The 13,411-nt window shown below is 39.8% G+C and overlaps 1 protein-coding gene across 1 annotated transcript in view; it reads left to right on the top strand.

The window, feature by feature from the left end:
* The first annotated feature begins 886 nt into the window (after nt 1-886).
* LOC145685829 (glutamate receptor ionotropic, kainate 2-like) overlaps nt 887-13,411 on the top strand; it is a 90,705-nt gene continuing 78,180 nt past the window's right edge. The window contains exon 1 of the mRNA XM_081758419.1: nt 887-1,103. Within this exon, the coding sequence (XP_081614545.1) occupies nt 932-1,103 (172 nt within the window). The 5' untranslated portion in view covers nt 887-931. The remainder of the gene's footprint in view (nt 1,104-13,411) is intronic.

Raw genomic sequence — 13,411 nt, 5'->3', positions numbered from 1 at the left:
GTGGACAGACAGGAACACTGTTTCCAGCCCAAAACTCGCAGATCAAAATCAAAGTGTAGCACGGTGAGTTTCTGTGGTGAAGAAGGAAGCCATTTACATATCTAATCGAAGGAAAGTGCTTCTCACGGACACATACGAAATGTTTAGGTCCTCGTAAAGCTCTCGAATAGTCATTAGCCTGTTTCAACAGATTTGTGTCACTAATTTCACGTATTCATCTGTCTTCGACGTCTCGATCGTTGTTCGTTTTCAATCGACTGCTTGCCGCTTTTGAGTCGCTCGTATCACTTGTAAATAGTCTTGAATGCCATCGCTTCATCGCCATTCACTGATTTTGACATTTTGTGAGCTTCTTTGGCACTTTTTTTTTTCAGCTTAGAACAAAACAATGTTGGCGCGCGACAAACATTCTTAATAATTTCTCACTCTTCTGCCCCTGGAAGCCAACTAACATGTCACAACTCGTTCAAACTCGACACTGACTGTACCAAAGATTTAGGTTACCGGCTTCACTAGTTGAAATGAATATAACATCGATAGATGGCACTGTGTAACTACATTCACCTTACTTTTTGATCACACCTTTATATATATATATATATATATATATATATATAGAGAGAGAGAGAGAGAGAGAGAGAGATTGATTCTCGCCGGGAGCTCATATGGTTTGGATCCCACATTAAGCTGTAGGTACACGTCTTATTAAGCTTGCTGCAGGAAGAGATGCTAAAATCAAAATCAATAAAGTGGGCGGATACATATGTAACGAAAGAAACAGACTAATGTATAATTCATTTAATAAATCATATATAACATTGTAAACATCAGTCTTTTTACATTTTTCAAAATTAATAATTGGTTATTTTCTTCTTGTTTCAGGGTTCTTGTGGAGTATTTGTATTGGCTCTAAGTGAGATAATATTAAGTAATGAAATCAACACTGAACATGGAAAATCACTACCTTCTCCATCTGTTACTGCCATTAACACTGTTGACGACTACGTCTTGCGATTCAAGCATTCGTCTAAATATGCCGATCTTTGCCAGCATGCTGAAGGATTTATCTATCAAAGAGCTTATGATCTTCCATAATCGTGAGGGTAAGATTCAACGAATGAGCATATACACGTATTTACAGAGTTATTTATTAAAATAATTTAGAGAATTAAAGTGCATCAAGTTATCAAGTAAAATAGTCGAGAATCCAAAGTCGTAGATATACAATGTTTTCAACTTCAGTTTTCAATAGCTTAGTAAGCTGTGGGAGAAAATTCTATCCAGTGCGTTGCCAAAATCCAAGTTAAGAGCCTGTCTTACTAAAAATAATACAAAATTTACCATTTTTCTTTTGCTTGTTTATTCGTAAGTGAAAGGAGATAATGAAATGCAACTTACCATAATCATAGATAATATTATTCTACAACAGAAAATATGAACCTGAAGAATTTTCAGTGTTGCCATCCATAAAAATTATAGTGTTGCCAGAATAACAATTCCTCCAAAATCTAAGTTAAGGCAGCGAGTAGAGGAATGAACTCAACTGCATTTGATTACGTATCATGCTATTTTGGTATCGTGTCAACTACTTTTAAATAATGGTTGTATTTAGTTTATAGTAAACAAAATAGTTTTAACATACAGTTATTAAAATTAAATAATAATGTTATTTAAAAAGTAGTTCACAGGATACCAAAACAACATGATACGTAATCAAATGCAGTTGAGTTCGTTCCTCTAGTCGCTGCCTTAACTTAGATTTTGAGGGAATTGTTATTCTGGCAACACTGAAAATTCTTCAGGTTCATATTTTCTGTTGTAGAATAATATTATCTATGATCATGGTAAGTTGCATTTCATTATCTCCTTTCACTTACGAATAAACAAGCAAGAGAAAAATTGTAAATTTTGTATTATTTTCAGTAAGACAGGCTCTTAAGCGTCAAATGATTAGCACATGCCTCTTCGTGATCATGGATTGCACTTTTTGATGGAACCACAGAACTTTAAATATCTATTCAACATTGTAAAACAACGATGTAGTTTCGAACGATCAGGCAGTTTCGATTTTAAAGGGTGGTCCGGGAGAAAATTGATTCCTAGAGCTAGGAAATCATCCCAGAACCAGACGTTTGATCGTGCTCAATATGGATTATCAGTATTCTTGCAGTATTGCTTTTCATCCCCATGTCTTCTGTAGGAGGTCTTCTGAAATAACCTCTGGCTACTTAAGTTCTGGGGTAGCTATCTGTAGTGTTGGTTATGAACAGGACCGTAGCGAAGAGATAGTGAACTGAACGACTGCTAGGGATGCACGGTTTAAGGGATCGAAAACGGTTTATTCATAATGTTTGCCTATTAGTGCGGCAGTTTAGCTAGGATATTTCAACATATTGTGCATTTTTTGATAAAAGCACTAACTTTGGTATAGAGCTATACAGATGTAAGATTAACAAATTTGGATGTGGAGCCATCGGCAAACTGACCCCTGGAGGCCGTGGTGGCCATTTTCCAAAATGGTCGCCATTGGACATCCGAAAGACAACAGAATTTAGATAAAGTTTGTTGCTGAAGGTTTTAATAGATGCTTTGATGAAAGGTATGCCAGATAATTTGTAAGTTATATATATTTAGTTCATAATTTTACATTTTAAAGCATTACCCGTCGCAAGCACACAGTGGTGTGTATTCCAGACTGGCCTTCTTGCACTTGCACTTTTTCATGCAGTCTTGCATTTGCAAGAGACGAGCTCCCAGCAGATCTTGGATGCTTCGTGTAGCGTTGTCCATAGAGGTTCATACACGCCGCTGGTCTTGATCCAACTCCAGTCGGTTGGTGATGGCAGTGCTGGTGCAAGAACCATGGCCTGACTCCAGATATGTCCGTCCTGATATACTGCTCTTCGGACGTGCTGCTCCAGGGCTGCTCTTGTCGGTGGGATGACCTGGACGTTGTTTTTCTTTGCAAATAGTTTGCCACGTGCCTTGTCAATGTCCGTTTCTGTGCTTGTTCTGACATAAAGCAGTATGATGAACCTTTCAATTATATGCATGGCGTCTTCACTAATACGATCTGGTGCAGTGGAGAGAAGAGTGAGCATCTGCGTAGGCTCAGGTAGCACTGTCCATACTGCCCATGCTGTCCTCTTTCCACTTCCGGCGAAGCAGGAGACCGTGTCGCATCCCGTCAAAGCATGAAACATCGGTAGTGCCCGAGTTCTTTGAGGACCCCGAGCAATTTCATGGGCTGCCAAAGAGCGTAACGTCTTCCCCGAGCCGAATGATACCCACACTTCAGTTTCCTCATTCCAAGTGCGTGCCAGAGCCACCGCCAGGACAACAATATCAGTGTCTACTGTGCAGATAAGGATCTTCTTGTGACCATAGTGAGCAGCGTGGGCGGCATGCAACATAATACGGGTATGGCCTCCTTGTGGTTGCAAGGTGCCAGGGCTGAAGTATCCAAAAGCGCTCGCTTTCTCAAGACATCATCTCCTTTAGTGATGAGCTGTTCCTTATCTTCAAGCTGGAATGAATCGTACAGGATGTCAGAGAGGAAGATGAACAGCTCTGTTTTGTTTTCGTCGATTCTGAGGAAGCTGGCCCAGTTCCCGGGTATAGTTGAATTACCCACTCGTTTTCTCACCCCTTTTCTCCACTTGGCTCTTGCTGCATCTTTCAACGATTTTCTTATGTAGCGGTCCCACACCAGGTCCAGTCGCGTGGCTTGATGAAATTTTGAGAGTATGTGAGGCACAAAAACTTGCAGGGCATATTCTTTGAAGGTTTTTGCCGTAGAAGGTTTTAGCAACTGGATGATGACTGCTCCATCTAGGACAATGCAGCTTATTGGAGGAAACTCAGACCTAGGCTGACTAAAGTCTTCTAGACAACTGAGAAGATCACTCTTTACACCAAACCCGATGCCTCCGCCGTCCGATAGTGTAGAAGGGAAAGCTTGGTTTTCATGTTTGAAGAATTCGTCTAGATTTCCATCCCGGTTCTGGCATCCGATATACAGACGAGAGAAGAGGTTCACGTCGTTTCTGAGGGATTTCATTTGCTGCTTGCCCTTTGCTTGAGTTTTGTTGTAGGCTGACCAAATATTTTGATATTGTTTCTTTTGATAGGATCATGTATGGGTTTCGTTCTCTATACCAGGCGTTCTCTGACAAATTTGTCAAACTGCACCTGTCCCACTTTATATACACAACGGAGATCGTCTACAGTTCGACATGGCGCGATCTCCTTGGTCTCAAGTACCAACAGACCTTGAATATTCTCTTCAAATGTATTCCCAAAGTCTTTCATCACTTTGATCATTGACTGTACATCTTTTTGGAAAGCAGTTTGCACACTCGATGTCTGGTCATGATGCTTTGAGTCTTTTGATCGTTCTTGGTTAGAGTCCTGAAACTCTTCGATGAGCCTAACAACCTCTGGTCCTGCCACCATCCACCGTCGCATTGCACTGGGATTGTCAGTAAGACCTACTGCACCTCCGTCTCCTTTTATGGCTGCAATGTTCTGTTCATTGGCCTAATCGATAGAGATGGCGAAGGACGGCCTAGTCGTTTTGTGGACTGTGAAATTCCGTGCGAAGAAATCATCGGCGATTTCAGCGCGCGTAGTTGGTGTGATCCAAGGCATGGAACCACACTGCTAGCTCTTTGAGGGCATCGATGTACATAGCAAACGATGCTTGGCGCAGAGAGCGCACGTACACTAAGATCGTCAGTTCCAATTCCAGTACAGTTACCCAATAGTGGAACTGGGGGCAAGTCTCCGCCTTTTGCTGGCACCATTCCGCGAACTCAAGCTGTTTGGTGCTGGCGTCACGCAACTGGTTAATGTAGTGGTTGTATGCGTTCTGCTGCAGGGTGAAAAGGGCTGCTGTTGTTACTTGATGCGCTCTCCTGGTTCGAGTGACATGTGATGCCCGCAGGAAGGAATCCGCAGTCCCGGCACTGGTAGCCTCTGCCTCAACCAGTGCTTGCACCCATCCGCTCCCACGCAACAAGTCACCAATGGTCTGCAGCGCTGCCATCTCGATATTTAGACCTCCGAAGAGGATAGCAAACTTCTCTTCACCGTACACTTGTGGCCACTTCCATTGGATTTGCTTTGCCAGTGCAAAAAGCGGTTTGTCGAATGTGAGCACTGGAATCTGGCCAGGGTAAAGATGTTCCACTGCGTTCCTGACGACATCCATGGAGTGCTTGATCATAGCGACGGTATGGGCACTCTCCAGGAAAAGTGGGAGTAGTGAGGTGGGGCAAATAGCCCGACTTGTGTTACTGGACTGTAGACTTGCGTGGTGTGCAGCCCATGAAGTGTTTTCTAATAGAAAACTTTCTTTCACGGCTAATTGGGTGTGTTGTAGCCAAAGATACTCTGTTTCAATACGTTGCTTGAGGCCGTTGCTGCCTCTCAGGGATCTCACGTTGGTAACCGGTACCTGAGTGTTCTTGATGCTGCTGTTGACTGATGGAACGTCTGTATAGTGTTGTGTCAAACGGTCAACTGATTTGAGGCCTCTTTCGTTCGACCCTCCGAGGATACTATAACCGCTACCAGGTTATATAAGGATTTTTTGTGGACACTCTGTATATTTCGTAAAGACGGTGATTATTATTTGCAATTTGTACTTTATTCTGCAACGCACATAAGTTCTTTCTTTGGTGGGAATTGCTTCTTTCCCACACAATTGAACAAAGAAGTCTTTCATCGTTTTTTCATATATATATTTAAAACATTGCTTTTGCTGAGAACATTTCAGTTAGTGACTAACCATTTCAGTGTTTCTCCCTGACTCATTATATACACAGTATATATTCTGCAGTTATTGGGAACTGAATTAAGTGCTTTCTTTAATCACTTATGGAAACATTACAATAGATTAGAGAAATACGGGCTGACCAGATGTCCCAGTAGCCAAAGTGGCACCAGCCTCACAATTTCTGCAGTCCGTTATCTGTACTTTCTCACGCCAGTGTTATCGCTGTGTCTAGTGCATTATAGGCAGTTGACTAAAATTAACATAAATTGTTTTCTATATTCTGTTTGTATGTGCATACAGGTGAGTTAATAGGGTGGGTCGTTTTGCCACTTTTTCTTCGGAATGAAATGTAATACCTGGCAAAAGTGGCCAATCCACATGGACATTTCAGGTATAGATTTTTTTCAAATCAGATAATATCTTCTGTGAGAACTATTGCATCAAAGTTTCAAAATTTTACTGAAAATTGCAAAAAATACCAAAATTGTTCACTTTTTTGTTATATTAAAGTAAACATATTTTTGGGTTTATACATGCCAGATGCTATGAAAACTGACATTCCAGTCTCAAAATGCCTGTTATATGCGCTTGGGGGTATAGGGGTGCCTCCTCTGTGGCCGGAAAAAGAGGGTAAATTCAGTACAATTAAGCGTTTCTACAACTTTTTTCGACCTTGCCTTTTCCTTCGGGTCCTGCTGCACCAATATGAAGATAAACGTGACAATTTTTTTGATAGCATCGTCACTGGAGATGATACGTGGTGTTATCACTACGAGCCGGAATCCAGAAGACAGTCCATGGAATGCCGATTTTTACAAGCGCGACTTCAGGCTCTAGTTCATCGTTGGCAAAAGTGCATAACAAATGGTGGGAACTATGTGGAAAAATGAGTCTAGCTGAAATATTGCTATGTTTAGCTGTGCTGTTGTTAGTTATGTATTTCCATTAGTTTCCATGCAAAAAAAAGGATGCATTACTTTGGGAACGACTTTCGTAGATTTGACTGAAACTGTTATGATTGCTCAGAGACACAATGTAAGCGAGAGGGCTGCGGCACTGTGCTTCAGGCAGCTTCAAAGGCTGGAATTATAACTTCTCAAAAATTAGCGACATAACATCTGCTTTAACTGTAGACAGGAACAAAATAAGGCGTGCGAAACAAACTTGCTCGGAATTTAAAAGAAAGTTCTAGAAATGATGATCCCATTAAAATCATATACTTTGATTATAGAAGAGATGACACTAAAACATACACAGGCATCGTTAGAGAAGAGCACTCATCACTTCTGGCTGAACGTAACTCTCAATACGTTGGTCACGTGATACCATCCTCTGGCTCTGCACATGACGAGACCAGAGTTACTTTCGAATACATCATGAACCAACTCAGAGTTGGCTTTGATAAAGTTGAGGTTCTTGGGTGTGATGGAACATACACTAACATGCTTGGAATGGAGTTGTTCTTCGAAAATTAGAGGAACTAACAGGAAAACCAATGCAATGGGATATTTGTCTCTTGCATTTTAATGAACTGCTGTTCCGAGCTCTCTTCACGCATATTCACGGCGTTTATTCAAGCCCCTATTCTTACACACGTCCCATAGTTTCAAAACTATCTAACTGTGAAAAATCTTTCAGTGTTGCTATTCAAACCAATAAAATGTGACTTACCTCATCATAGTCCAGAAGAGCACAGAAAAAACAGTAAGGACCTGAGATGCTTGTTCCAGATATCTCAAGCCATTGACTCCAGAGCATGCCCGGAAGAGCTTGTTTCTATGTTCCCTGGCAAACTAAACAAAGCTAGCTGGTTGACTAGTGCAAAAAGAATTTTAACATTGTATATTGCAACAAAAAACCTACCAAGAAATTGCGACATTCATACTTAAGAGTCTGTGTGGTTATGCAATACCGTATCAGAACATAGTCTTCCATTGCTGATGGTCCTCTCACGTCTTTGAAGCCATTCAAGGTCTAGATACTTACCAAGGGAATACCAGTCTGTAATCCGTTCATCCATTCAGACGAATGCATTCTTTGCACTCCCAGAAAATTTCTTCTCGCCATGATGATTGATGATCGACTTGCTGTCCGACAAGATGCATTACATAAGATTCTTAGTGCTCGAGAATACGAAGCAAGGAATCTCCATAACTCCATTAGATATAACATCATTCCCAGACTGAATTTTGAGACAAACGATTACACTGCAATGATCTTTTGGGAAAGCACTGATGTTTCAATAACTGTACTACCAGTAAGTTCTATGGATGGTACCAAGCAAACAGCTCATGGTCAAAATTTCACTTCCTGACAATACTGTGCCAGAATGGTCCTTCACCGTCCATCCGTGCCACATAGTGGCAGTAGAACGGGTAGTGAATTTGTCACTGAAGAAGCCTCCCGAGTATGTGCCAGTGATGATAGAGGCGGAATAATCAGGTCAACCTTACTTTCTAGGCAAGCTGCGTCTAAATTTCAATCGAAGTCCCAATTTGTGACAATTTTTCCTAACAGTGACTAATCGGATCAGTTCATCCGGCCCAACATATGGTTGGTTGATTGGATAGGCCTAGCAGAGGAGCCCTAGGTGCAGCCACCTCTACATGGTGGGCTCTGGGTCACTTGGCCAGGCTATATTGCCAGGTGAGCGAGGAGTTGCACAACCGGTTAACTGTACTGAATTTGCCCCCTTTTCTGGCCTCAGAGGAGGCACCCCTATTCCCCCCAAGGGCATATAACTGGCATTTTTATACTTGAATGTCAGTTTTCATAGCAACTGACATGTATTTAACCAAAAATATGTTTACTTTAACATAACTAAAATTAATGAACAACTTTGGTATTTTTTGTAATTTTCAGGTAAATTTTGAAACTTTGAGGCAATAGTTCTCACAGAAGATATTATCTGATTTGGAAAAAAATCTATACCTGAAATGTCCATGTGGATTGGCCACTTTTGCCAGGTATTACATTTCGTTCCGGGAAAAAAGTGGTAAAACGCTGCACCCTAGTGAGTTAACTGAGTGATTTTTGAACTGAACTGCCAACACTTTTCCGTTGACCATTGCAACCCGTAGCTTGGGCTTGGATGCTCAAGGAGTTCGACTCCGGTGTTGTACGCAGCCACCACGCACTTTGCGTTGGTTAAGTTTTGTGAAGGGGCACAAGCTATTTAGCCGGTGAAGGACGATTTCTTACGGCTAGCCCCAACTAGTGAAATCCCAGGTCCGCAGACCTTGTGCGTTTAAAAAGTTATATACGCGCCCTCCAATATCAGTATTCCACTGTGAAGATCTTCTTTTCGTTTATTCGCCGAAGATTCACCTTTACGCTGCAGGACTGTTCAGCGTAACAACTGGATTCATCGTGGGACGATCCAGACGACTTTTCCCCAGTGCTACCCCCTAAGTGGGTCAAGGGTGTGAGAGAAGAATTTGTAGTGATATCTGAATCGTAATCATATATATATATATAAAGGGCTATATTACCCGAAAAGGGCAAAGCGTGATTTCAGCGACTAAAATTGATATATATCCTCAGTGTTCAGTGTTGTATCCAGGGTACGTGACGTTTGGGCGCCGCCGTTTGGGCGCGGATGTTTGGGCCCCGCTGTTTAGACACTGGACGTTTGGGCGCGAAGCCATTTGGGCGCCAGACGTTTGGGCGCGAGTTAAATTAAAAAGTCATTATGTTAGGCGCTGAGTACTAAGTTCGAATCAAGATATCACAAGGTGTCTACTGTAGTGGAAGTCCTTGAATTATACTGGATTTTGTTTTAACAATTAAATTTTGTAAATTTAAGTTTCAACCAAAGTTAAGTGTGCTTTTTATTTGATAACTTTTCAAGCCAAAGGTAAGTAGACCAGACTAGATATGATTGACTGCATTACGTACATAGTGAGCCTATTCCATTAAAAAACTTAAAGCAGGACTTCTACTGTAGTTATGTTAAGTTTGTTAAGTTAAGTTTTGATTTTTATATCGGAATGTTAATTTAAAAAAATGATACCAGAAATACGGCATACTACAGTTCCTAAACTCAATGTCTTAGACACCCTGTATTAACATCTTTCCCTCAACTCGATTAGGATTTATGATTATTAGATTTCTGGGCTCTCGGCATCTAAGGCCATTTAGCCCGTCACGTTTGAGGGGGCACACTATCCGGGGAAAGTGAAGGAAGAAAGGATTGGGGAAGGAAGGAAGAGGTCTGAACCTATAAGTTAGGTATCACCCCGGCATTTGCCTGGTGTGAATGAGGAAAACCTCATTCAGGGTGGCTGGCCTGAAAATGCTTTTACACTTTTTCGACCGAGTGCCCCTACCGGGAGTCGAATCTGGGACCGCTCGCACTGAAGGCGAGAGCGTTAGCGACTACGCTACGCGGGGCCACTTCTCTCAACTCGAGTGCGCGGAAATCTTTTATTGGTAGTTCTTTATTGGACTTAAGGAAGAGAAGAGTTTGGCAAACGTAATACGAAAGAAAACAAATTTTAATATTCATAAGTATGTAATTATTAACTTTTTTAAAAAATACAAAAATTAGATCAACATTAGATCAGAAGTACAAGAATCGTGAACAAGCGAAAAATCAATCCATGACGAGATTAGGCAACAAATGCTACAAACGCATTAAACTACTTAATTTAGATGAATAAATAAGATAGAGATAGAAAATAGATAAATGAGGTGAGATAAAGATAGAAGTGTAGGAAATGTATATATCTTGATTCGCGCTTAGTTTTCAGTGCCTAGCTTGCTTTATATTTCGTAAATTGTGATTTTTACTATGTGCCTCGCGCCCAAACGTCTGGCGCCTAAACGGCTTCGCGCCCAAACGTCCGGCGCCCAAACGGCAGCGCCGAAACGTCCGCGCCCAAATGGTGGCGCCCAAACGTCCTGTCCCGGTTCCTACTGGATACGAAACATCGGAATTTGAGCCTCAGTTAGTGACTGATATTCCTAGTGAAAACAAAATATTGGAATTGAAACCTGAGCTAGAAACTAATACTCCTAATGAAAAGGAAACGCAGGAATCTGAATTCCAACCAGATACAGGTATTTTCAACCAACCTCGTAACAAATCTGATAATGATTTTATTCATTCAGAATCTAATAACATCCCTAATAGTAGTAGTAGTGACAATTACGAACATATGATTATGCACGACAGAGGTCGTAAACGCACAAAAATAACTACCACTAACCACGGAGTAAAAAAGCGTAAACGAGGTTATAGTTATTGTAATAAGCAAAGATACCAAGTTCAGATCGTAAACAATACGAAATTTAAAGGGAATCAGAACCAAGACCGCACTCGAAAAGGCAGTAACAGAAACAGAAGGAGTCGTAAATCACGGCCACGTAACCTGAGTTATCACATACTAGACAGGAACCGCAATTTGTGTGACATTAAGCATAGATTTGTACAAAGAGGTAACCGCTGCAGGAATAGACGAACAAACCGTAATTATCAAAGTAGAAACAGTAATCATAGAAAAAGAAAAAAAAAAGTAAGCAAGACTTTGAGTGTTGATACAAATTTTTCTCCTAGGAGAGCGACGCATTTCTAAGCGATAAACATGTATTCATTTTCTTCCTTTTTGCTTTTAGTTTTTGATAGAACACCTGGATACGAAAAGAAGAACTACGCATTTCTCTCAAACTTATTTTTGCTTCTAGCTTTTAACTGTTCGGCAATGAGCAGATAACACGTTTTTCTTTCTTTATTTTGATAAGATAGTCGCTGCATTCTCGACCACCTGTGCTTATGGTTACGAATGACGAACGACACACAGCTGATTCTTTTCCGCTTTTGGTCTTTACTCCGTGTCGCGCCTCACAATTGAATACTAATGTTGCAAACCTTATCACTGACTTACTATTAGTTTAATGTCATTAATTTTTTCTTGTTTTCATTTCAGATGTTTGAATTTAGATCTTTTAGTAAATAATTAACGTATCACATACGTAGAGAAATTGCATTATCCAAAAGCAATTTAAAATCTCGGCGCGATTTCCGTATCCCCAGCCAGTGGGAAGATATTTTGACCTTATAACATATTTTTATTAAATGTTTTAAATTTTAAATCCCTTTTTAGGATCCCTTCCCACTTTCGAAATTCTTAAATATGTTACTACATGTTATTTACAATAAATATTTGATAATTCTTTAAGTGAAACTTTACACTTATGATAAATGTTAAATTTATTTTTTAGTGTTAATCTTAGATTCCCGTTTTCATTTTAAAATGTTTACTGTAATTTGATTAAACCTCATTTACGTCATTTACCCGATTTTGACTTTATTTGGGTTTCCAGGATGTGACATGATATATTTTGTTCGAAGAGAAAAGTTTAGAACGGAAAGTAGGCTAAGCCTTAAACAAGTGATAACAGACATTTCCTTGTTGGTAATAGTGTGTGTAGGAATGTCGTGTGAATAGTATAATTCTCCGAACGAAAGCAGTAATCTTTTTATTGTAGAAGGAACTATATGAACGGATATTTTGATGGTGAACGGTCGTTTTTCCCCTCATATTAATATATATGCGGAAATATGTTTAACTTCTATATTTTCTTGTAATTTCTAATTAACATTTTTTTTCGTCTTCTCTAGACCACTGAACGACCGTAGGGAAACTTCTTCGGGTAGGATATTTTATGGGGATAAATATAAATATTTTTTTTTTCAGGGAGGCAATTTTTCCTGGAATTGCAGATCTGTTGCAAAAATGGATGTGGCTAATCCATTGGATATTCCATAGCTAACTGTATTTTCGCCATCAATCGCAAAATATAGTTTTTCATTTCTCTTCTTTTATAGTAACCCGTAACTAACCATGTGTATTCTTAGGTTAGATTTTTTTTAGTGTATGTTATTGTCTAGTAACATTTCAGCGAATATTTTAACGTTTATGAATTGTAACTATATTGTGTACTTGTATGCTAATGAGTTGTAATGTTTTTTTTTATTAATTTTGAGAAAAGTATATTTTAGTTCTAGTATGTCCTAGAAACTATTCGAATGCGATATAGATCCCGAAAAATAAACTTATATTCTTTCTTTCCAACAGCATGAAGCCATAATGTTTTATGAAAATGACTTTGTCAATTATTTCGTATGCTCGATGACTGAATTTTAATGTGTTAATAAGACCATTTTGAATATTTTGTAGTGAAGATGCCTAAGAAAGTTTAACTGTCGTGAAATTACATAACCGTTTTGTAGGGAATTTAATCTTGATGTTTCAGATCGACCAGAAAGTTATAATGTCGTTGACTATATTTTTGTTTGTATCCCATGTTTTTCTTTTCACAGGTCTCATGTATTTTGTCTTATAGAGACATATCTTTACGATGCTAGGATAGCATTTGTATTTCGTGTGTTTACACATCTTTTTCCAGGTGGATGATGTACGTTATGTTCCAGGGAACATACGTGTATTTTACTGAATATTAGTGTTGATATTTCAGTTATGTATAGAAACATTTTGTAAGTGCCTATGGTCGCAGGCCTTTCCACGTTTCTAGTTTTTTGCTTCGCAGATGTCGATGGCATATTTCGTGTGTAAGTACGTGTAGTATTACACATTTTTCCCACATAGGGTTTTGGTCTATTCATGGCAT

The sequence above is a fragment of the Thermobia domestica genome, chromosome 5, assembly GCF_964235325.1.
Source record: "Thermobia domestica chromosome 5, izTheDome1.hap1.1, whole genome shotgun sequence".
In the NCBI taxonomy this organism is placed as follows: Eukaryota; Metazoa; Arthropoda; class Insecta; order Zygentoma; family Lepismatidae; genus Thermobia; species Thermobia domestica.
The sequence above is the reverse complement of the archived record's forward strand: the minus strand, read 5'-3'. Positions and strand labels throughout refer to the sequence as shown.